We start from the raw sequence: 26,270 nt of genomic DNA, 5'->3' as shown, positions 1-26,270 counted from the left end.
TGGTGTCCGTTTTATGTTATACCTTAAAATCTTTTGTTTGGTTTTGTTAAACCATGGAACAAAGCATGGTGGGTACTGTAGTATGGTGACCACGTGTCCCGGATTACCCGGGACAGTCCTGCATTTTGCAGGTCTGTCCCGGGCACCTTCATACTTGCCAACTGTCCCGTTTTTAAAGGGACAGTCCCGTGAAATAGGACCTAGTCCCGGCTAATTTAGCCTGCCGGGACTTGTCCCGGCTAGTGGGGAAGGCAGGTGCGGCAGTATGTTTATATATCTCCCTGCAGTCCCCGGCTGCCTGGTCCTGACTCCTGACACACACATTGCAGAGGGAGACGGAGTGAACTGAGCCCGCCCCCCTCCTCCTTCTGCTGTTTCCTGTGTACACAGAGGAGGAGGGGGAGGAGAAGGAGGCTCACCACGCTGCTGCCGAGAAAAGCTGCTCGTCTGACAAAATGACAATGTCCTAATGCAAAGTAAGTGAGCCTTCCAGAGGGGGAGGGAGGGGGGTCATGCCTTTTAATTTTGGGGGAAAGGATATGTTCTAGGGGGCACTTTATGATGTATGCTGCAAGGGGGCTTGGATATGAAATCCACCCCCTTAGCACATATTCCTCCCCCCAAATTAAAGCTGCTGTCTGCCACAGAGGGGGTGGCCCTTGGCATCCCAGAAGAGATGTGGCAAATTGCTCCAGGTGCCCATACTAATGCCCCCTTTCCAGGCAAGTTAGCAAAGTGTGGGTTCCAGGTCACAGATCCAGGTTCACACTGAAAAACACAGGAACACGCTGTGCATTTTGTGCAATTTCAGCCCAATTATGTCCGCACACTCTCTGACCATCTCCTGTACCATGTCTGCAGTCTCTGACTAAGGATGAGTTGCAGCGTTTTCACACAGCCCATGTGCAGAGCCCACCAGGAAGTCAGCACTGCGCTAATCACAGGCAGTGAGTCATAGGTGTACAAGGCAGTGCTGATACTTGTAGTCCTTTATATTGGACCTTGCCTTACCCTAAGGACTTCCTCTCCCCTCTTACACAATCACAGAGGTTGTATCAATTTCCGGTAATTCTCTCTTTATTGAGTAGACCCTATAATCCAGTGGTCTCAAAGTACCGGCCCGCGGACCAGTTATAAATGGCCCGCAGGCAGGGCGGAAGTGGGGGGAGTAGATTTCCTTCACATGCAGAGTAGCGCAGGAAGCGTCTCTGTCATAAGTTCACTTCTCTGTCTCACGCTGCAGCTGCTCCCCGCCCCCCGGCGGCCCCCCCCTCTCTTCTCGTTCATCCCTATTTGCTTGTGATATCACCTGTGATGGACAAGAAGAGAGGGGGGGGCCGCCGGGGGGCGGGGAGCAGCCGCAGCGCGAGACAGAGAATAGAACATATGACAGACGCTTCCTGCGCTACTCTGCATGTGAAGAAAAAAGAAAAAAAAGTAAGCGCTGACATGTACACTGATTGTGCCCCATGTGCTCTGTTTGTTCCCCATGTACCCCGATTGTGACCTCATGTTCCCCATGTGCCCTAATGTGCCCCATGTACCCTGATTGTACCCCGATTGTGCCCCCATGTACCCCGATTGTGCCCCGATGTGCCCCATGTACGTGCCCTCATGTACCCTGTTTGTACCCTGAATGTGCCCCATGTACCCTGATGTGCTCCGATGCGCCCCATGTGCTCCGATGTGCCCCATGTGCTCTGATGCGCCCCATGTACCCTAATGTGCCCCGATTGTGCTCTGATGTGCCCCATGTACCCTGATGTGCCGGGCTCTGTACCCTGATGTGCCGGGCTCTGTACCCTGATGTGCTGGGCTCTGTACCCTGATGTGCCGGGCTCTGTACCCTGATGTGCCGGGCTCTGTACCCTGATGTGCCGGGCTCTGTACCCTGATGTGCTGGGCTCTGTACCCTGATGTGCCAGGCTCTGTACCCTGATGTGCCGGGCTCTGTACCCTGATGTGCCGGGCTCTGTACCCTGATGTGCCGGGCTCTGTACCCTGATGTGCCGGGCTCTGTGCCCTGTCGTGCCGTGTCCTGTGCCCTGTCGTGCCGGGTCCTGTGCCCTGATGTGCCAGGCTCTGTACCCTGATGTGCTGGGCTCTGTGACCTAATGTGCTGTGCCCTGATGGTGAATGGTCAGTGTGTAGTGGTCAGTGTGCAGTGTAGTGGTCAGGGTTAATAATGCATCCACTGACACCAGTGCTGGGGGTAAAAATGCGTCCACTTACAGCAGTGCTGGTGGTAATAATGTGCTCGCTGACACCAGTGCTGGGGGTTAATAATGTGTTCGCTGACACCAGTACTGTTGTTTTTGAAGTTTGAAAGTTTGCATGCGGCCCCCCATGGCATATGAAAACGTGTCTTGTGGCCCTCAGGTAATTTGAGTTTGAGACCCCTACTATAATCTGATAAGTAGGCGAAGATTATGCGGAGTGGGTGGAGCTTCGGGGAAGTGAGTGTGGTAATTAATTAATAGCTGTGCGGCAAAGTGTCCCTGGAATTTTTTTCCAAATGTTGGCAACTATGCACCTTCATTCCAGGACAATACAGTGTTCCGGAATGAAACTGGCACAGCCACCCCCCAAGCCAAACTAATACCCCAAAAAAGGCTGCCACATCACCGCTTTACTCACTGACAGTACTTGTCCTGGCCGGGAATGCCTAAAGGAGCACAATCCCCGCCCCCCTGTGGAGAAATCATAAATTCCCCCTTTTGTGTCCAATCACTGTGCTGTGATTGGTTACACCACAAGCTTATTTTTGGGAAGGTGGTGTCCCTGAATGGTAGTTTGGAAATGTGGTCACCCTATACTGTAGTAAAAGAGGAAGTCACTCTATTTCCATTGGTTGGTTTGAGACTACAAAACCCACAGTGCCACTGTGATACCAGGGTGCAATGGGCAACCGCACAGCCTGCTGGGAAGGAGATAAAAGAGGTAGCGTGGCCAGGCCTCGCTCTCTCGGAACGCCATCTTTCAACCAGCAAGCGGCCTATGTGAGTGTGCCTAGGACTGGTAGAGCCTGGGCCTAGAGTTGGAGAGCGGATCGCCTGACGGAGGGATCCTTGTGGACAGCCTTGCTGATCAGTACTTGAAGCCACCCACCTGCGCTTTGTGAGAGGCCGCGCTGTGAACCGGCGACATCTTGTTTTCAGAGAAATCTGAAAAGGAGTTCCGTACGGAACATACCAGGAACTGAGGACTCTTAGCGGTGAGAAGGGACTTGCCTATTAAGTATTTAACTGTGTTGCTGAGAAGTGATTCTTATAATCCAAACTGTGCTTGCTGACGCTTGCAGTTCTACAGATAGGAATCCATTACACTTGAGAGTTGTACAGCGGATTGATAGAGATACCGGTCCTTTTGCAACTACATTACATTTTCACAGTGATTACTTTTCCTTTACCTATTATTTGGATTACAAATAAGTGTACCAACAGAGCTAGCTGAAGACGGATTGAGCCTAAAGGAACAGCCATCACTTTACTATCTTCAAAGTTTACCACATAGGAAGGCGCACCAGGCCAAACTGTTCACTAGAGGGAGCCATTTAGCCACATGAACTTTTAATGCCTGATGTGACTATTTGCATTGAATTTGCTGCTCTGTTGTTGTGGTGGTGGAGTGTGTGTGTGGGACTTGGTGGGGAAGTGTTCCAATGCCGACATCATAGTATTGGGAAGCTTCTCCACTATACGCTTACTCACATCTGACCCAATGTTATGGTAGTTGGGTTCAGTGATAGAATAACTTAGAATTAATTGTGTTTCTATGACTTTTACAGGAATCTGTGCACAGTCAATTTTGTTTGTATAACAACTGTTCTATTCTTTTCAAGTAAACATTTTACAACTGGTTAAGTTACATCTTGTGTGAGACTCTATATCTTGCAACTGCGGGCGAAGTGACGAGTACCAAGGTGACGGTAAATATATATATTACAGTATGTTGTTGTGGGTTTTTTACCATTGGGCCCTATATTCATACTGCTATACAGTTGTGCCAAGGGGGGTGCAGAGACAATTTTCTGGGGTTGACAGGTAGAGAGCAGTCCCAATCAATTCTCAGCAGCTACATGTGGGTGCTCGTCCGGGATTTGCCGTTGCCCCTTGCAACTCAAGTAAAGCCATTCACGAGAGTCTACGCTAAAGAGGACTGTGTTACTTTTTTTTCTAGGACAATAGGGGTTAATTGCAGATCACTTTCTAACTGCGTAGGCTGCGGGCGGAGCCAAGAAAGCCCGGAAGCTATGTGACTAGAAGAACAAGGGGGAGGAGTTCCCGCCTGCTGCTCCATGAGATGCTGTGTGTGTGTCAGGCACTGAGGAGAGAGAGCTGTGTGATTTTACAGAGGCGGTATCCGCCTGAAGCCACATTGGGCGTTTCGCTGTGTACACTGTTGGAAACATCGAAGCGCTGGGTATGCTATGCCACAAGTGTGAGGGACTGGCTATACATACCCGTCCATTTGTCCGGTGCTTACATTGCAGGGAGTACCTGTTCGTGGTGGAACAACCTGCCATGCCACCACGTGCCTACCGAGTGGATTGGGCCACGGGTATTGCTAAAGTAGAAGCTGCTGCTTTTACTCCTGTTGAGGATGTCGCTGTGATCGCCCCTAAAGTGGCAAGAGCAGACATCGCTACTGCTACTGTGCCCGCTCCACCTGTCCAGAAGAAGGTGGGCTATGTGAAAGCTTCCCGTGGCCGCGGTCGAGGCCTACCTCAAAGACTACCAGAACCAAACCCAGAGAGAGGAATCGCCCCTGCAAAGTCCACGTCAGGAACTGGTGAGAGATCAGATGTCTCCGATGATGATGAACTGTTTGAGACCATGTCACAGGATTTGTTGTGGGCTAATAGTGAAGATGTTGCTTCTGCCTTCACTTTCTCAGACTGGACAGCCATGGATTCTGGGAAGACATCACATAGTGTGGAATTGCCCAGCACTGTTAGAGTAAGGTGATCAGATTTTTAAAATGAAATCCGGGGACATATTTTTTTTTTTTTACTAGTAATGGCAGCAATCAGCGACTCTCTGCCCATTGCCACCGCCGCCGCCCGCCTCACAGCCTGTCAAGTCTTACTCTCCAGGCCCCGGCTACTACTGGGTGGGGAGCGGAGGAAGATCACTCCTATAGGGAAGGCAAGGAGATAAGCAGGCAGCCGGCTGGCCGGGACTTGAGCCAAAGCAGAAGAGAAGAACATGCGAGTGGAGCTGAATGGGCATGTATTCCAAACGAAAGGAATATTCATTCTGCTCTGACCAGCACATGATCATCAGAAAGGGGCACAGATAATGGAAAGAAAATACACCCCCCTAAGCTAGTAGGTGCAGTGGAGCAGGGGTGTGTAATTCAGAATTGTTTTTTTTAATTCTGCACTGACTGTCTTTGAAATTGCCCCTGCCCCTTTTCAAATCCAATCCGGGGACAAAACCGGGGATGGACTTAGCCCGGGGACAGTATCGTCAATCTGGGGACTGTCCCCGGAAACCAGGGATGTCTGGTCACCCTATGTTAGAGAGACTCTGTCTAAAGCTACCAGTCCAATTGAATCTGAAAAGTTGTCTGTCAGATCTATGGTGCGGAAGTCTCCAAATCCATGTGTGCTTCCTGGATTAAGAAATACCAGAGCTTTGCCAAAACTTGCCCGTTTGCAAAGAGTGCTCATCAAAAGAGTTGCCACAGAATATGGTCTGAAATTTCCATATGTTCCTAAGGAGACTATGCAGGTGTAACCGCACTGGTGAATGGAGTGAACCACAACTGCGGTTAGCAAGGATTTTTATGTGAACACTCAGTATTGGGCCCCAGGCGTCACTCCACACAAACAGGAGTTTGGGGGATCTCTACATCATCTCTCTGTCACATAAAGAAAGGCGTTGAGCTACTAAGCATGGACGCATTACAACATGCGACCAGAGCTTAGCGTTTAAAATATATATATTTTTGGAGATTCCAATACACCTCTATATGCAAGTGATTATCATTACGGGACCCCAGGCATCACTCCACACAAACAGGAGTTTGGGGGTTCTCTACATCATATAACTTAAACATATAGGGATGTATTAGGCCACTAAGGGAGATGGTATGAAATACCATCAACCCTTAGCATAGAAAAGTTAGCGAGAACATGTTCAACAAATTAGGACAGGGCCTATAAGCAATTTATACTTATGTCACACACGTAGTAAATATGAGTTGTAGTGACAACTAATAGTTGTGTATTAGAGGCAATATAGCTTAGGTACTTTGAGAGTACACGTAGTAAATAGGAGTTGTAGTAATAACTAATAGTTGCGTATGAGAGGCAATATAGCTCAGGTACTTTGAGAGTACACGTAGTAAATAGTAGTTGTAGCAACAACTAATACTTACTTATGAGAAGTAAATATAGCTTAGGTAATTTAAATATAGATGTCCCTTTAAGTTCTTCCATAGCAAACAATCCGTAGCAAAAGGGGATATCCCACATAGTATGTTGATAGCCAGCAGACATAACAAACAATAGCAATTGTGTTAGATGAAACATAAGCAACAGTTCTTCCTATAGCACTACAAATCACACAATACCTACTTATCCATTTGCAGGCTTCTGTGCAGGCAATAGGCATTCCATGGTAAGGATGTTCAGCAAGGAAGGCCCAAGCTTGTCCCCAGCAATGACTCTCTGTTGTAGCAGGTGCAACAGCACTAAAGGAGTAGTTGTAGGCTGGAGCAGTGTTGCAGGCTGGGGAGCGATGGCACCATTCAGTAGCGTGGCCGAGCTACGGCTGACAATAATAGAACGTTCTGTTTATAGAGAGGAAGTGGCTGTAGTGCAAAAGCACTAATTTGAAAGAAGGCGCCGTTCAGTAGCGGCGCACTTCCGCGTTTCAGGCTGGAACGCACGCGGCGCCGCACGATGACGTCATTGCGCGGTCGCCGTAATGCGTTTCATCGTGGAACGCATTACGAGAAAACAAGGAAGTAACTGGCGCAAGGAGTGCCTGTTACAGCAGGTAATCAAATTCAAACGAGAGCAGTGGTACAGCGAAGCTATTTGGGACCATTTGTCTGTGCCAAAACCTTTCAGAAAAGCTGGCTATTCACCAGTCATGGATGAGCGTTATAAAGGGTGCCTGCTGCACTGGAATTATGGCCGGCACATCTATGCTGATAAAGTGTACTTTGTCACCACTTTGGATAACCAGGGGAAACCAGTGACTTTGCCAGATCCCCGGTTCTATTGATGAATAAAAAAAAAATGACTGTCCTAGCTTTTCAGTTTGCCAAGATACTGTGAGAAAGATTCTCTGTTCTAAAATAGACTATGGGGTACCTAGTCAGATAGTGTTAGGGTAAGAGAACTTTGCGGTCAAGATTCTTCTATCTACTTCAGTACTTTGCCATAAAAGACTCTGTCATACTAATTGTCTGCCACTAGGTGGTGAAAGCTTGTTCATAGCCTGTGATTAGCGCAGCGCAGTGCCGACTTCCTGGTGGGCTCTGCACGTGGAGTGTTTGAACAAGATGTAGCTCATCCTTACAACCAAGGTATGCAAAATACCATCTCTGAACGCACAACACATCGTACCTTGAAGCAGATGGCCTACAGCAGCAGAAGACCACACCGGGTGCCACTCCTGTCAGCTAAGAGCAGGAATGCAAGGCTATAATTTGCAGAGGCTCTCCAAAATTGGACGATAAAAAATTGTAAAAACATTGCCTGGTTTGATGAGTCACGATTTCAGCTGCGACATTCAGCTTAAATATGACATCATGGATCCATTCTGCCTTGTATCAATGATTCAGGCTGGTAGTGGTGGTATAATGGTGTGGGGGATATTTTCTTGGCACACTTTGGGCTTCTTTGTACCAATTGAGCATTGTTTAAATGCCAGGGCCTACCTGAGTATTGTTGCTGACCTTGTCCATCCCTTTATGACTACAGTTTACCCATCTTCTGATGGCTACCTCCAGCAGGATAATTGTCACGTACCTGAACCAGAGGCCGAAGTGCTGAGAGGATTTCCCTTGCGACTGAGTGCAGAGCGTCCCCTGAAGGTGACACAGGGAGTGCTATGCCCAAAGAGGCAGGAGTTGCCAGCTGCGACTTCCTGAGTAGATGCTGGAGATCAGCTGTAGACCAGGATAAGCAGTCAGGCAGGGGTACCACGGAAGTACCGGATGAGACTGTGTAGCAGGGAAACCCAGGGGCGGAGTCGGGAGCCAAGCTGGAAGTCATACACTGGTAGCAAGCAGAGAGGAAGTAACAGGAACAGGTCAGAAGGCAAGCCGAGGTCATACACTGGATCAGGCAGGCAGGAACAAGACACAGGATAAGCCGGGAGACAAGCGGGAGGTCGTGCACGGAGAAGCCTGGTCAGGCAAGCTGGGTCAACAACAGTAGTTCAAGGAAACAGGAACAGGAACTCAGGAAACACACCAAGGGCTGAAGATCATGCAGCAGTTGGTAACTGCTGCAACAGGCTTTAAATAGGGTACTGACGGCAGGAGTCCCGCCCGCATTGCGTGCGCAATGGCGCACGCGCGTGCGCAATGAAGAACACAGAGTTCTCAGTGTTGTTGCTCGTGCGTGTGCTGGTGTGCGCACGCGCTCTGCGCTCGTTGGTCCGTGCCTCTGCTGCAGGACAGGTCTGCCATTTCTTCCACGGATAGTTCTCTGACAATAATACACCATGTCACAAAGATCACATCATCTCACCACTGGTTTATGAGCATGACAATGAGGTCACTGTACTCCAATGGTCTTCACAGTCACCAGATCTCAATCCATTAGAGCACCTTCGGGTAAGGTGAGTAGATTTTTAAAATTAAACCTGTGGACATATTTTTTTTACTAATAACGACAATAACGACTCTCTGCCTGTTGCTGCCGCCACCCGCCTCACAGCCTGTCAAATCTTACTCTACGGGCCTCGGCTACTACTCGTTGGGGAGCGGAGGAAGATCACTCCGCCAGGGAAGGCTAGGAGATAAACAGGCAGGCGGCTGGCTGGGACTTGAGCCAAGACAGAAGAACATGCAAGCGGAGCTGAATGGGCATGCACCCGAAACTGAAGAAATATTCCCTCTGATCCGACCATCACATGATTATCAGAAAATACACTTTTTTTATTTTGCACTGTCTGTCTTTGAAATTGCCACAGCCCCTGTTCAAATCCTATCCGGGGACAAAACTGGGGACAGACTTGGTCCGGGGACAGTGTCCTCTATCCGGGGTCTGTACCCGAAAACCGGGGATGTCAGATCACCCTACCATCATGGATGTGCAGCTGACAAATCTGCAGCAACTGTGTGATGCTATCATGTCAATATGGTCCAAAATGTTTCCAACACCTTGTTGAATCAATGCCACAAAGACTTAAGGCAGTTCTGAAGCCAAAAGCGGGTCCAACCCGGTACTAGCAAGGTGTACTTAATAAAGTGGCCAGTGAGTGTATATTCAATACGAATTGGATATACTTTTGCAAGCTTTCTAAAAAAAACTTTTAGGTTTTCTGTAAAAAATATGTTGAGAAAGAAAGTGAAACGGGAAGGAAGCATAACTTGCTGGTAGTAGATGAGAGTTCAGTTAAAGGGGCTACATGAAATGTGTTAGGCAGATTTTTCAGTTGTGTCTCCCCAGGATGTAGTCTATTCCAGTCTGGGCTCTTTGCACAGGATTCTGTTTTATTCACTGAGCAACCTTGTGTCATATGGCAGGATAATGGAAATGAGCATTGTTGCTGGAGGGCAGACTGTGGTGGCCCAAAACACATAAAAATGATAGAAAACACATTGTAATTTGTGACTTTTACAGGGGAAAAAAATGTAAAAGTGGAAATTTTAGGTTTGCAAATTTAATGGAATAGCAGATGAAGACCATAAGTGTGTGCAGCCTATTGCATTAGGGTGTGCACCTCAAAGCTCCAACACACATGCGTGTGTAAAAATATTTACCTGCCTCTTCCCAGCTCTCCATACTGAAGCAATGGGGGAGGGGGAGCAAGGGATCTCACAGTGGGACCCAGGCAGCAGAAAGAACAGGGACGAGGGGGTTGCATATATTGGTATGGTATTGGTATTTTCCTCTTGTGGCATTTGAATGTCGGAGAGAGGGAGAGGAGGAGAAGCCTACTTTCAGCTGCTGCAAGAGGAAAATACAGATTGGTTCTACTAAATTCCACCTCCTGTCCAGGTTTTTGGGGTCAGCAAGGAAGAATTGCAGTTTATCTGTCACCTGCCCATGATCACTGAGGAGATCGACATTGATTGGTTGCCCATCCTAGGATTAGGGTGTGCCCAGGCACACCTGGCACCCCCCTTGCGCACGCCTATGATGAAGACAAAGTAAATGCAATGTTAATTTTCCCCTTTGTTAGGTTTGCCTTAGTCTATAAATATGCTTACTCTTAAATATGAATTTTGGGCTGCAGAATAAATCATACCGTAATATTGTATATCCGGATGAAGTAGGAACGTCGGGGGTTGTCCTTCTCGAGACATAGCACTCCACAGCACTGCTTCACCCAGTGATCATTGCTTGGTGCTAGATATAATTGCGCCACAGTTGTTGCCAGTGCCTGAGAAGAAATGCATTAACATTAAGAGATTGTGCAAATTAAAAAATATTAAACAACCTAGTGCTCACAGCCCAACACAAACAAGAGAAGCATTCTAAGACCTTGTTGGCATGGAATATGTTCATTTTCTCTGATGAAGGACAGACCTTGCTGAACTCTTAAAGGTCGCACCGACACGGATCTATGGTGGGGCGACGCTCTCGCCGTGTCCATCACGCTCGTGTTAATCAACTACCCCCCTTCTCTACTCCCTATCTGTTTCACCCCCTATCTTCTCAACTGATGGCTTTACCTCCAATTACTCTGAGGCCGTCCCTTTGCTTCTCTGGTTAGTCTAAGGTCGCCGGTAGTAAGACTGTGTATATTGCCCAGTAATTATAGCAATATTAAGTATAGATGGTATAGCCTTGTTTTCGGGTCACATGTTATGATCTATGTAATGTACTACCACATTCTTTTCTTTGGATTAACATCTGGTAGGCTATCCTCACGGGAGACTGAATGCGAGCCTTCTATTGAAGACCTCTATGTCTGTGGGACTGTCAAATTTGACCACAGTTGTACTGTATCTTTTCTGTATAGCCCCCCCCCCCCCCCATTTGTTGTTCTTTTCTTTTGCAATTCTCAATACAATTTATATTTGGAAAAAAATAAATATTAAGCAATATTGCTAAGGGTTGGTATTATATAAAAAAGTAGAAAATTATGATAAACAGCTCAGATAAGCTGAATTTGTTTGCTAGGTCACTAGTTATAAAAAACATATTCTAAAACCCTAAAATTAGTGTAATAAAATATAAGCAGCGCTGTAAACAATGTAAGATGAAATATCCGTTTTCACAGGTATTCAAAAATAATGCTAATGTCCATAAACATCACCATGGGACAAATATTTAAATATTACTTAAATATAAGTCCATAAAACACATCAAGTAGGTTTGTGAAAAAAATAATGATAATAGCTTCCAATCTTCCACCACACCCGGTGTCAGTGAATCCTCTCCCATCAGATGCAAAACTCACCAACTCAGCGGACCAGTTTCAGCAGACATGTTCGGTCGTCTGTACGAGGCCTTACACTCTTGTGTTCGGCGTGTAAACATGTACAAAATGTCTTTTATGACGAAACATGTCGGGGCGTAGCTGTGCGGCAACCATCTGAAGTGAACGCGTGACGTACCAAGGCCGATCAAGGTAGCAGAGATCCAGGAAGGAACAGCGGGGAGGTGGTGAGCGATCAGTTGACACCTTGGGTCTGCTGTGACCAATATACTCGGTTTTCGATTCATCTCTGAACGAGTGTTTGCTGTGCAGTGTATTGCTCTATATTTGAAGATTTAAGTGTGTTATTAAACTGATTTTACGGTATCACGCTATTTTGAGCACTTCTTTTATTTACATGCGGAGCTTTCTGGCAGTGAATTGGTTGGAACTGGGATTATCTGCTATACCTACCAGTGAGGTCTTTTTGTACACGTTTACACGCCGAACACGAGAGTGTAAGGCAATTTCAGTTGGTGAGTTTTGCATCTGATGGGAGAGAATTCACTGACACAGGGTGTGGTGGAAGATTGGAAGCTATTATCATTATTTTTTCACAAACCTACTTGATGTGTTTTATGGACATATATTTAAGTAATATTTAAACACATTTATATATATTTTTTGGAATTTGTTTACTTTTGTCCAGGGGTCAAGTCCTGGGGAAAAAAGTGTGGGAACTCCCACCCAAGATCCACTCCCCCACCAAAAAAAAAAAAAAATGATACGCTCATATGCATATATATTTCACAGAAAATACAGTGCAACATTTATTGTAACGTGCCCGTTTACAAAAAAAAAAATATGATGTCAACCCCCCTGATGTAACCCCCCTGATGTAATCCCCCTAATGTAACCCCCCTGATGTAACCTCCCTAATGTAACCCCCCCTGATGTAACTCCCCCTGTGTAATCCCCCTAATGTAACCCCCCTGATGTAATCCCCCTAATGTAACCCCCCTGATGTAACTCCCCCTGTGTAATCCCCCTGATGTAACTCCCCCTGTGTAATCCCCCTGATGTAACCCCCCTGATATAATCCCCCTGATGTAACCCCCCCCTGTGTAATCCCCCTGATGTAACCCCCCTGATGTAACCCCCCTAATGTAATCCCCCTAATGTAACCCCCCTGATGTAACTCCCCCTGTGTAATCCCCCTAATGTAACCCCCCTGATGTAATCCCCCTAATGTAACCCCCCTGATGTAATCCCCCTAATGTAACCCCCCCTGTGTAATCCCCCTAATGTAACCCCCCTGATGTAACCTCCCTAATGTAACCCCCCCTGATGTAACTCCCCCTGTGTAATCCCCCTAATGTAACCCCCCTGATGTAATCCCCCTAATGTAACCCCCCTGATGTAACTCCCCCTGTGTAATCCCCCTGATGTAACCCCCCTGATGTAACTCCCCCTGTGTAATCCCCCTGATGTAACCCCCCTGATATAATCCCCCTGATGTAACCCCCCCCTGTGTAATCCCCCTGATGTAACCCCCCTGATGTAACCCCCCTAATGTAATCCCCCTAATGTAACCCCCCTGATGTAACTCCCCCTGTGTAATCCCCCTAATGTAACCCCCCTGATGTAATCCCCCTAATGTAACCCCCCTGATGTAACTCCCCCTGTGTAATCCCCCTGATGTAACTCCCCCTGTGTAATCCCCCTAATGTAATCCCCCTGATGTAACTCCCCCTGTGTAATCCCCCTAATGTAATCCCCCTAATGTAATCCCCCTAATGTAACCCCCCCTGATGTAACTCCCCCTGTGTAATCCCCCTAATGTAATCCCCCTGATGTAACCCCCCTAATGTAACCCCCCCTGTGTAATCCCCCTAATGTAACCCCCCTGATGTAATCCCCCTAATGTAGCCCCCCTGATGTAACTCCCCCTGTGTAATCCCCCTGATGTAACTCCCCCTGTGTAATCCCCCTGATGTAACTCCCCCTGTGTAATCCCCCTAATGTAATCCCCCTGATGTAACTCCCCCTGTGTAATCCCCCTAATGTAACCCCCCTAATGTAACCCCCCTGATGTAATCCCCCTAATGTAACCCCCCTGATGTAATCCCCCTAATGTAACCCCCCCTGATGTAACTCCCCCTGTGTAATCCCCCTAATGTAATCCCCCTGATGTAACCCCCCTAATTTAACCCCCCCCTGTGTAATCCCCCTAATGTAACCCCCCCCCTGTGTAATCCCCCTAATGTAACCCCCCCCCTGAAATCCACCCTAATGTAACCCCCCCTGTGGAATCCCCCTAATGTAACACCCCCCCTGTGTAATCCCCCTAATGTAACCCCCCCTGTGTAATTACTAATGCCCCTAATGTAGCCCCCCCTGTATATCTGCCCATTGTGAGTATAGTAATATCTCTCCCCTCCCCACATTTACAGACCTTAGACGCGCTGTCTGTCATGTGGCTTTCTCCACATGGATGTCCCTCCTCCTAGGCTCCTCCTCCTGTTGTGGATGTACTGTCGGTGTAGAGGAGGAGCCTAGACTCTGTCGGCTGTGACGAGGGTAATTGTGATAGGCAGCCGGCACCTCTCCCCGCCTGTCTGTCACAATAATAGGGGATTGCAGTTCCCGGAAGACATGCGGGCGCCGAGCACTAAGCTTTCTCCTCCTCCCTTCAAAGCAAAGTAACTGGAGTGCACAGGGAAGGAGGAGGAGAGAGCTGCGGCGCCTCGCTCAATCCAGCACTGTGCCAGGTGTCACCCGGGTGCGGAGCGCCCCCTCCCCCGCTCCCGCCTTGCAACACCGCTGCTCAGGTCGACAAAGATCGGCACGGGCGGCTCGAGTCCTGCAACGGGAACGACGTTCCTACAGTGAAAAAAGTGGAGGGACGTCGTTCCCATGCGTTCCCGCAGGACTCGAGCCCTGCTTTTGTCACATGGTGATGTTTATGGACATTAGCATTATTTTTGAATACCTATGAAAACGGATATTTCATCTTACATTGTTTACAGTGCTGCTTACATTTTATTACACTAATTTTAGGGTTTTAGAATATGTTTTTCACAGTTTGATTTTTTAAAAGTAGCTGCTTCACTCTTTTGCCAATTTGATTATCACTATTTGTTCATAAGCGCAGTGGTGGGAACACAGAAAGGGCGGATTCATCTTTGTTACCATTATTTACAGGTCACTACCGGTAGTTATAATGTGGTCACCGTAACCCTATGTACTAGCTGAAAAGAACTTGGGTAAAGACAACCAAGTTACTGCAGTGGTTACTTAACCACTTAAGACCCGGACCTTTAGGCAGGTAAAGGACCTGGCCAGTTTTTGCGATTCGGCGCTGCGTCGCTTTAACTGACAATTGCGCGGTCGTGCGAAGTGGCTCCCAAACAAAATTGGCGTCCTTTAGTTTTATCGCATTTTATATAATAATTATTTTTATTACTAATGGCGGCGATCAGCTATTTTTTTCATGACTGCGACATTACGGCGGACACATCGGACAATTTTGACACAATTTTGGGACCATTGTCATTTTCACAGCAAAAAATGCATTAAAAATGCATTGTTTACTGTCAAAATGACAATTGCAGTTTGGGAGTTAACCACTAGGGGGCGCTGAATGGGTTTAGTGTGACCTCATCTGTGTTTCTAACTGTAGGGGGGCGGGGCTGGACGTGTGACGTAATTGATCGTGTTTCCCTATATCAGGGAACACACGATCAATGACAGCGCCACAGTGAAGAACGGGGAAGCTGTGTTTACACACAGCTCTCCCCGTTCTTCAGCTCCGGGGACCGATCGCGGGACTCCAGTGGCGATCGGGTCCGAGGGTCCCGCGGTCACGGAGCTTCGGACCGGGTCGCAGGCGCGTGCCCGCGACCCACGGCCGGGCACTTAAAGAGGACGTACAGGTACGTGCTTGTGCCCAGCCGTGCCATTCTGCAGACATATATCTGCAGGAGGCGGTCCTTAAGTGGTTCAAAAAATTTACATTATGTAACAATTTCTTAAAACACGTTTTATTGGTGTTAAAAAAGTATAGATAGTAATAAATATTGAAAATTTTGAAAATGCTCAACACCTTGTACACTTATAATAAAAACAGCTAAATTGCTACAATATGTACGGATGTTCGTGTCATGCTCTAATGGCTGCTGTGTGGTAGATAATTCTCATTTCCCCAAAACATAGTACACATCGTTATCAATGGTACATGGAGCTTCCCCTTATAATTCTCCCATACGTATGGCGTTCTTGGCTTCACGGTCCTGCTGATGCTCCTTTCCATGCAGCCCATGCAGGATCCCCTGGTTCTTACACATTTCCGTATTTAATTTCTAAATCCTATGGGATAACTCTCCCTTCTACTTGAACACGTCTGTTTTGATGACTTTAATATTTTTACTGTTCAAACAACCTTACCAGTGTACCTACCTATTGGCTCTTTTGGATAGATTCCCAGCTGCCTTTACCACCAGGAACGTCCGACAAACAAAAAAAAGCCTACCTTACCCACTTTAACTAATATCTTCTACCGAGTTCAACATTGACCCGTATCCATTACCGTGGATGAAAATACCAATAGCTCCCGATGAAGCGGTCATCCGCGAAACATGTAGAGCTTGTTTGAAACCTACCAATATACATGTTAGCCATCATAAATCCTTGTGATGTCTTTCTTGGACCAGTTTTGGTTTAATATTAATGCTCTGTAAATTATTGTGAATTTTTGTGATAATTTTTTCTATGCTTTTAATGTATTTTATAAATCCTTCCACTGTAATGTTGATCCAATGACCCTTGTGGGATTGCATCAATAAAATGTATCTTTTTTTGTTAACGACTAGTGCCTATAAAGTCCATTTTTTTCCTCCAACACCAACCTTTCTATTTTAGTCAGGACGTGGCACTGTACTATTTCAGGACACCCATAGCGCCATCCTATGGTCTGTGTATGCTTTCCTTCTTAAATTCAACCTAAAATGTAAGATTTTTTTTAACTTTAATTTTCAATAAAAATGGTTAATGGGACAAATAGAGAGAGTGAATCTCCCCGATGGGGGCACAGACAGCAATAATAACCTAAAAGGTGTTCTAATCCATCTCCCCCAAAGTGTACTAAATGTAGGTAACCAGAACGTATGATGGGTTTTACTTCCTCTTTATTGCCTTGCAAAGTAAAAGCATAATGGGCTAGTCATTATGTGCCACTTACCTGCAAACAAAGCCTGCGATATCCCCACTGGTGGAAGCATCCATCTTTACCCCTCTTCATTCAGGGGCCACGGACTCTGGCTTTGTGACTGGCCAGAGTTGCGTGACATCACTCCGGCATATGTGATTGGGTGAGGAGAAAATTCTGGACAGCTGCACTCAAAATCAATGCCTTTATTAAAAAGAGGTAATAATCCAAAAAATGCAAGCCCCAGCAAACAACGGTATACAGGAGCTGACGTGTTTCACACTTAAAAAGCTTCGAATAAGCATTTTTGAAAGTGTGAAACGTGTCAGTCCTGTATTCCGTTGTTTGCTGTGGCTTGCATTTTTTGATTATCACCTCTTTTTAATAAAGGCATTGATTTTGAGTGCAGCTGTCCAGAATGTTCTCCTCACCCAATTGCCTATGCTTAGCCTGCACCTGCTGTTCCTATTCTGAGGAGAGTTACATTTCCAGACACCCCTCCTAGAGCGGCATCCCTCTTCCCTTTGCTCCTGGACTATGCACACTCCAGCGCATGTGCTTGGAAGCCGACGGTCACGGCACAGGCCCTGGTAGAAGCGGCACAACTGCGCCCTTTCTAGTGCACATGCCCCAATGACGTTGATATGGTAACTATCTCTTAAACCGTGCAGGTTTAGGAGATACTTCCAGTACCTACAGGTAAGCCTTTTTATAGGCTTACCTGTAGATAAAAGTGGTCTGTAAGGGTTTACAGCCACTTTAAGGACTTTGTGCCACAGACTGCCATCACACACGTTGGTGTGTTGAACGGACTCTTTTGTGGGACTCATTCTCAGGAGGACATTGACAGCGCCTTGACGGTGCTGTGTTGCTTTTAAGACGCTTTGTGGTGCGCCAGAAAGCACCTCATCCACCAGCGGGAGAGGATTTCCTTTGAGGACTGTCGCAGACTATACCTTGATGGACTTTAACCCCCCTGGCGGTATTCCGGAGTCTGGCTCGGGGTGGTATTTCATTACCAAAAGCGGTAACCCCTAGCCACACTCGGGATCGCCTCGCAGCAGCCACAGGCAGGGTTTACTTACCTTGTCCCTGGATCATGCGATGCCGCTGCTCTGTGTGATCGAGCAGTGTCTCCTCGCTCGATTCACAGTGCCCGTGTGTCGCCGTGCTCCGTCCCTGCGCCGTGACGTCGCACGGGGGGCGGAGAACGGCGCCAAATTCAAAAAAGTAAATAAACACAATACATACAGTATACTGTAATCTTATAGATTACAGTACTGTATGTAAAAAATACCCCCCCCCCCCTCCCTTGTCCCTAGTGGTCTGCCCAGTGTCCTGCATGTACTTTTATATAATAAAAACGGTTCTTTCTGCCTGGAAACTGGAGATTGTCCATAGCAACCAAAAAGTGTCCCTTTATGTCAAAAGTGGTTTTAGACCAGCTAGAAAACAGCGGTAATAAATTATAATCACTTGCAGAATTGAGTGATAGCGATTTGTGGGGAAATTCGTCATCAAACAATAAAAATAATGACAGCGACAATTCTGCAACTGAGCAAATTTCAGTGTTTTTGATTTGATTACATTATTGAATAATTTTTATTATAATTATATTATTATTTGTTATAATTATTTATTATATTATAATTTATTATTTTGTTTTTCAAACTTTTTCATAACCGGGATGTCTACTAGACTCTTGTTTGGACAGATTTAAGTGAGTTATTGCAAAATAATTGTACCGCTTTCAGCACCTAAAATCTGAAATAATAATACCGACAGGGAGGTTAAAGAAGAGGACAAGGTCTGAAGATTTCCTCTTCCCCCCAACTCTCCCTTGTGTGTCTTTGTCCTTTCAATAAAGCTTTGGGCCTGCAAACTCTTTCCCCTACCCCCATCATGCCCGTTGCTTGTTGAATTGTATTTTGTTTTGGAACACATCAGGGTGGATAAAAATCGTCGATTTAAAAATAAAATTGAAAATCTGATTTATTTTTAATTTGATTTAAATCTGATTTGATAGAGGCAAGTAGACTGTGCACTCTGTAAGTGCAGTTTTACCAAAGATTAGTAAATGAGGGGAAGCTCTGGTGATTTCCATGATCCAATCATGTGCAAGCAAAAATGTAATTAAAAAAAATAATCTGGCATGCGATTGCGTGCATTGGTATTCTTTGCAAAGTGAAGCTTCACCTCATTTACTAAGCTCTGGAGCAACTGAACTTGCAAAGTGCACAGTATATTTGCCTTTTGTAAATTCACCCCATTGTGATTATGCAAACATTCTAATATGTTTTTAATCCAGATGTCCTCATCTCCCTGAGGAAGATTCTGATTATTACAATAGAAACATGCTGGAATTTTTTTCTTGGGCAGGAGTACCATTTTGGAAATTCCTATATACAGTGGCGGCTGGTGCTCAAATTTTTTTGGGGGGCGCAAACGAAAAAAAAAACATCAATTGCAGCCTCACTGTGCCCATCAATTGTCGCCACTGTGCCATCAAACACAGCCACTGTGCCCTTCAATTGTCGCCACTGTGCCCTTCAATTGTCGCCACTGTGCCATCAATTGTCGCCACTGTGCCATCAAACGCAGCCACTGTGCCATCAAACGCAGCCATGTGCCCATCAATTGCCGCCAATGTGCCATCAAAAGCAGCCACTGTGCCCATCAATTGTCGCCACTGTGCCATCAAACGCAGCCACTGTGCCATCAAACGCAGCCACTGTGCCATCAAAGGCAGCCACTGTGCCATCAATTGTCGCCACTGTGCCATCAATTGCTGCCAGTTAGCCCCCTCAAATATTGCCAGTTTGCCCCTGTAAAATGCCGCCAGTTTGCCCCGTAAAATGCCGCCAGTTTACCCCGTAAAATGCCACCAGATTGCCCCAAAATACCGCCAGTTTCCCCCCCCCCCCCTCGGCACTTACTTTTCTCGGGTCAGCCATCCTCCTCCACGCTCCCTCAGTGTCTTCTCCCGCCCTCGATGTCGCTTCAGCCAATCAGGTGACTAGTAACCTGACCCTGTGAACCTGATTTGCTGAGACGTGTGTCACTGTTAACCAGTAACCCACTAATTCGGGGTACTTTGTCGCAGTAAGTGGGCTTAGCACTATATGACCATATAGTGTGACCAAACCCCCGTATTTTTGAATATGTTCAGGTGTTTTTAACTAGCCTTGCAGGATAAATGTCATTTTTGCATGTGTGCGCTATAATCTGTTTTGTAGTGTTAACCAGGCAACGCACACCCTGTGCGCCCTCTGGTTAACCATTTGGAAGCCGATTAGAGCCCACAGGCTGTAATCGGGAAGCCTATCAGAGCCGCTGATACTTCCAAAACACACCCACCGCTGTTATTCAGATGGCCGGCACTCAACAGGGGGCCGGCCACTTGAACAGTGGGCGGCAGCGGCGGCAATACATAGATTCATGTAATGCATGAATCAATGTAATGTTGAGTGACGGGTGCAGGAGAGAGGGGGCGGCGCTCCTGCGCCCACTATGGACGCACCGCCACTGCCTATATAACGTTTAATGCAGGCATATATACAGTATCTCACAAAAGTGAGTTCACCTTCACATCTTTCTTTTTATATTTTTTATACCTTTCATGTGACAGCACTGAAGAAATGACACCTTGCTACAATGTAAAGTAGTGAGTGTACAGCTTGTACAGTGTACCATTGTAAATTTGCTGTCCCCTCAAAATAACTCAACACACATCCATTAATGTCTAAACCGCTGGTAACAAAAGTGAAAATGTCAAAATTGGGCCATTTTCCCACCCCAGTGTCATGTGACTCATTACTGTTACAAGATCTCAGGTGTGAATGAGGAGCAGGTGTGTTAAATTTGGTGTTATCGCTCTCACTCTCTAACACTAGTCACTGGAAGTTCAACATGGCACCTCATGGCAAAGAACTCTCTGAGGATCTGAAAAAAATAATTGTTGCTCTACATAAAGATGGCCTGAACTATAAGAAGATTGCCAAGACCCTGAAACTGAGTTACAGCACAGTGACCAAGACCATACAGCGGACAGGTTCCACTCAGAACAGGCCTCGCCATGGTTGACCAAAGAAGTTGATTGCACGTGCTCAGCGTCATATCCAGAGGTTGTCTCTTGAAAATAGAGGTATGTGTGCTGCCAGCATTGCTGCAGAGGTTGAAGGGGTGGGGGGTCAGCCTGTCAGTGCTCAGACCATACGTCACACTGCATCAAATTGGTCTGCATGGCTGTCGTCCCAGAAGGAAGCCACTTCTAAAGATGATGCACAAGAAAGCCCGCAAACAGTTTGCTGAAGACAAGCAGACTAAGGGCATGGATTACTGGAACCATGTCCTGTGGTCTGATGAGACCAAGATAAACTTATTTGATTCAGATGGTGTCAAGCGTGTGTGGCGGCAACCAGGTGAAGAGTACAAAGACAAGTGTGTCTTGCCTACAGTCAAGCATGCTGGTGGGAGTGTCATGGTCTGGGGCTGCATGAGTGCTGCCGGCACTGGGGAGCTACAGTTCATTGATGGAACCATGAATGCCAACATGTACTGTGACCTACTGAAGCAGAGTATGATCCCCTCCCTTGGGAGACTGGGCCGCAGGGCAGTATTCCAACATGATAACGACCCCAAACACACCTCCAAGATAACCACTGCCTTGCTAAAGAAGCTAAGGGTAAAGGTGATGGACTGGCCAAGCATGACTCTAAACTAGGGGTGTCCAAACTTTTTTCAAAGAGGGCCAGATTTGATGAAGTAAACATGCACGAGGGCCGACCATTTCGCCTGACATTCTTTGAACCATTAAAATTCGGTCTAAGTGTGTTCGTCTGAGCACTAATACGCGGCCCAACAAGAATTCTTTTGCGTTTGTGGCTGTGTGTGGTGAAGAGATGAGCTTGGGCGTGTTTGGATATACTGTATATATCTCTTTTGTGGCCCTAACGAATCCCTGATCGCTGCTCATGACTAAGGATGAGCTTGGGTGTGTTATTTGGATATACCGTATTTATTGGCATGTAACACACACAGGCTTACCATTGCCATGAATGCAGCCTTACCATTGCCATGAATGCAGCCTCACATGTGCCATGAATGCAGCCTTACGATTGCAATCAATGCAGCCTTACCATGATAACCAATGCAGCCTCACATGTGCCTTGAAAGCAGCCTTACATGTGCCACAAATGCAGCCTTACATGTGCCACGAATGCAGCCTTACATGTGCAATGAATACTGCCTTACCATTGCAATCAATGCAACCTCACATGTGCCATGAATGCAGCCTGATTGATGCCCATCTGCAGCCTCGGAGGGGACAGGTAGGGGGGGATGAGTGCCGACAGATTACAAACAGGAGAATCTCTTGTTTACTCGGTTACCTCTTTAATACAAAGTCCCGCCTCCTATGATAGACAGAACAGTCATCCAATGGCATCCCAGGAGACTGGACTTCCTATTACAGACGCCGCTGAGTAAACAGGAGATTCTCTTTGTGCAATCTGATGGCGCTCGTCCCGCCCCCTCTGAGGCAGCGCCGATAAATACGGTATATATCCAGGGCCGTCTTTACCGCAGGGCAAATGGGGCAGGTGCCCTGGGCCCTGTCACTGTTGGGGGCCCAAAGCAACCCCCTTTAAAAAAAAAAAAAATTTTTTTTTTTTTTTTAGGGGTCCGAAGGCCCCCAGGGGCCCGGAGGACCCCAGGGCCCCAGATGGCAACCCCCCATTTTTTTTATTTATTTTTAAATAAAAAAAACAAAATATATTTTTTTATTAAAGGGACAATTTTTTAATATATTTTTATTTTATTTTTTATTAAAGGGCCAATTTTTTTTTTAGAGGTCTGGGGGTCCCCAGGGGCCCATAGTTCCCCAGGGCCCTGGATGACAACCCCCCTTTTTTTATAAAAAAAAAAATCTCTATATATATATATATATATATATATATATATATATATATATAAATAAATGTTTATTATTATAGGACCCAGAGGTCCCCAGGGCCCCGGATGGCAACCCCCCCTTTTTTTTTATAAAAAACATTTTTTTTTATATATTTTATTTATTTTTTTTATTTTTATATATATATATATATATATATATATATTTTTTTTTTTTTTAATTACAGGGCTCAGAGGTCCCCATGTGGCAAACACCCTTTATCTTTTTTATAAATGTTTATTTTTTTATTTTTGTTTATATATTATTTTTATTTTATTTTTATTTAAGGGCCCAGAGGTCCCCAGGGCCCTGGATGGCAACCCCCCCTTTTTTTTATAAATGTTTCTTTATATATATTTTTTATTAAAGGGCCCAGAGGTCCCGGATGGCGACCCCCTTTTTTTTGTAATTTATTTTTATTAACAAAAAAAATATTAAAGGGCCCAGAGGTCCCCAGGGCCCCAGATGGCAACCCCCTTTTTAAAATATATTTTTTATATATATTTTTTATTTCTTTTTTAATTTTTATTAAAGGGACCAGAGGTCCCCAGGGCCCCGGATGGCTACACCCCTTTTTTATATATATTTTTCTTTATTTCTTTCTTTATTTCTTTTTTTGTAAAGGGCCCCCCGCTTCTAAATTTGCGGCAGCCCCCCCCCCTGCTTCTCAATTTCAGGCGGCAGCACCCCCCATCCCGGCTCTCTGCTCCAGGGGGCCCATGCCTGAAGCTGTGTAAGTGGCCCCATAATTCCTGATGGCGGCCCTGCCTCCCGTTAAGCCCCTGTGCTGCCCACAAATCAGGCTGAAAATCATCAGCGGCACACAGCCAGTGACAGTACTGCTTACCTTCCCAGTGTTTTAAAATGTACAGCACCCCTGGCTTCCCTTTGGACGCGCACTTCTCCCTTCCTGCCACTGGGTGCTGCTTGCATATAAAAGTGAATTAGAATGTGATTTTATAACATCCCCAGTTTGCTCTTCCTGAGGCTGACTTCTTCATGTCCTGCTCCTCAAGGTATGTCACTGTTTGCTAATCTATATTGTAAATTTAAGTTTTCTGTAGAGTGTGCCCAAAGTCTTTATAATATTTGATGATTCACTGCAGGTCTGGTCAGTGTTTTAAAAAGTTCCTCTATTTTACACATGGCATGGCATGGGGTCACAGCACCGTCTGTCCATTCTGCTTTAGCACCATGGGACCCCATGCCATGCCATGTGTAAAATAGAGGAACTCTTTAAATCACAGACCAGACCTGCAGTCCAGGCTGAGTAAAGCCTCAGAGTACATGACATTACTGTCTGTATTTAACTGCTTGATGGGCTTATTTTGGGCCTGGCTGGTTCACATGTATGTGTTTTGGCGGCCCACATTTGCGCAGGCACAGCAGCCCATTCATTTGAATGGGCCGCCATGCCTGCGTTTCCTGCAAAGAAAAGCGCATGCCTCATGTAATAGGCTGCACACGGCACGCTTATGCCCATCAAGCACTGAAATACAGCACTGTCTGTCCATTCTGCTGTCTGCTGTGACTTATCTGCAGTTCCCGCACTGTCAAACGTGCTGCATTTTTAGATCAAGTAGCATGGTGCAAAAGCAGAATGGATTTTAAGGCAACTGTATTTTTAAAATGCTGAATGCACCTTTTTTCTGCAGGAAACAAAGGCATGGCAGCCCATTCAAATCAACGGGCTGCTGTACCTGCACAAATGAGGACCGCCAAAACATACATGTGAACCAGCCAGGCCCAAAATGAGCTGGAGGGGGGGCCCAAAAAAAATGTTTGCCCTGGGCCCAAACCATATTAAAGACGGCCCTGCCAAGGAGGCCATATTAAATCACCAGGGGGGCCGCAATTGGCCCGCGGGCCGGACTTTGGACATGCCTGCTCTAAACCTAAACCCTATTAAGCATCTGTGGGGCATCCTCAAACGGAAGGTGGCGGAGCACAAGGTCTCTAACATCCACCAGCTCTGTGATGTCATCATGGAGGAGTGGAAGAGGACTCCAGTGGCAACCTGTGAAGCTCTGGTGAACTCCATGCCCAAGAGGGTTAAGGCAGTGCTGGAAAATAATGGCGGCCACACAAAATATTGACACTTTGGGCCCATTTTGAACATTTTTACTTAGGGGTGTACTCACTTTTGTTGCCAGCAGTTTAGACATTAATGGCTGTGTTGAGTTATTTTGAGGAGACAGAAAGTGTACACTGTTATACAAGCTGTACACTACTTTACATTGTAGCAAAGTGTAATTTCTTCAGTGTTGTCAAATAAAAAGATATAATAAAATATTTAAAAAATGTGAGGGGTGTACTCACTTTTGTGAGATACTGTACCTATAAACCTTGGGCAGTAAGGAAGAAAGTTGTAGATAAGTGTAGGTACCTCTTGGTACCACCATCTACATTTTACATACCGTATTTATCAGAGTATGCCGTGCTTTTTTTCCCCCTTAAAATAAGGGGAAAATCGTGGGTGCGCGATATACGCCGATACCCGCTTCCCGCGCTCAGTTTGAATGCCTGCGCCGACATATACCGAATGCAGTACACTCGGCTACATTTGGCCAGGCTCGGCTTCGCTCGTGCTCACGCATAAACGTCACAGAGCGTGAGCACGAGCGAAGCCGAACCTGGCTGAATGTAGCCGAGTGTACTGCATTCGGTATATGTCGACGCAGGCATTCAAACTGAGCGCGGGAAGCGGCGGTTCGACGGCGAGACAGCACGGGAGAAGCCGGGAGGACACCACCGAAGCCGCAGACGGACGCCGGACCCGACGAGGCCGCCGATGGATGCCGCGCAAGACACCAAAACTGTAAGTACTAAAACATTTTTTTATAGGAATTGCGGGTCCTCATTAGGGGTGCGCGCTATACGCCGGAGCGCGCAATACCCTGATAAATACGGTAATACCTTCAGAACAGGTTCACTTAAAAAAAAAAAGCTTAATTGATAGGCCAACAGGTTCTTGCGATTTTTTTTTTTCCAGGCCTATTCAACAGGAGTTATTAGCTTGAATTGTCTATTCCTTGAGAACCTCGATTTGCTGTTTATGAGTGCTTATCTGATACAGTTTATCTATCACCATCTCTATAGAATGAGGGCACAGGAACCAGAGCCCACCCAACGTCTACCCATCTTACCGTGCACTTCCTCCCCAGCAACTGGAACACCTTCTGGTTCTCCTTATCCAAAAGAAGGACAGAAGAGACATTCTCCTGGGTTCGGCCCGCAGGCTTAGTCGCTCCTCTGCTCATGGCTGGACTTTGTCTCTTGTTGTGAGTGTAAAGTCACAGAAAAAGGGAACTTCCGCACAAAGTAGATTAAGGCACAACGGAAGCTGAAAACCACCAGAAATTAAAAAGGGCTTACTACGTGTAGAGAGAGGGGAAGTTACACAAATTCAGCAATGAACCACTTACATGTCCATGTATAAGTCAGGTGAGACATTGTAATTTCTTAAAGACGCCTTGGCTGCCAAACAGGGCTTATTTAATAACATGTTGAAGCTCCTTAACTGATATCAGCTAATTAATGCTTACATTTCAGCTGCTAA

At 46.3% G+C, this 26,270-nt stretch overlaps 1 protein-coding gene across 1 annotated transcript in view; it reads right to left on the bottom strand.

The window, feature by feature from the left end:
- The window catches only part of WAS (WASP actin nucleation promoting factor), a 57,153-nt gene extending 31,087 nt beyond the window's left edge, over positions 1 to 26,066 (bottom strand). Inside the window, exons 1-2 of the mRNA XM_040324528.1 lie at positions 25,858 to 26,066; positions 10,440 to 10,574 (exon numbers count right to left, since the gene is read on the bottom strand). Coding sequence (XP_040180462.1) covers positions 10,440 to 10,574; positions 25,858 to 25,971 — 249 coding nt within the window. The 5' untranslated portion in view covers positions 25,972 to 26,066. The remainder of the gene's footprint in view (positions 1 to 10,439; positions 10,575 to 25,857) is intronic.
- Positions 26,067 to 26,270: the final 204 nt, after the last annotated feature.

The sequence above is a fragment of the Rana temporaria genome, chromosome 9 (genome assembly GCF_905171775.1).
Source record: "Rana temporaria chromosome 9, aRanTem1.1, whole genome shotgun sequence".
In the NCBI taxonomy this organism is placed as follows: Eukaryota; Metazoa; Chordata; class Amphibia; order Anura; family Ranidae; genus Rana; species Rana temporaria.
This window is presented reverse-complemented; position numbering and strand designations above follow the sequence as displayed.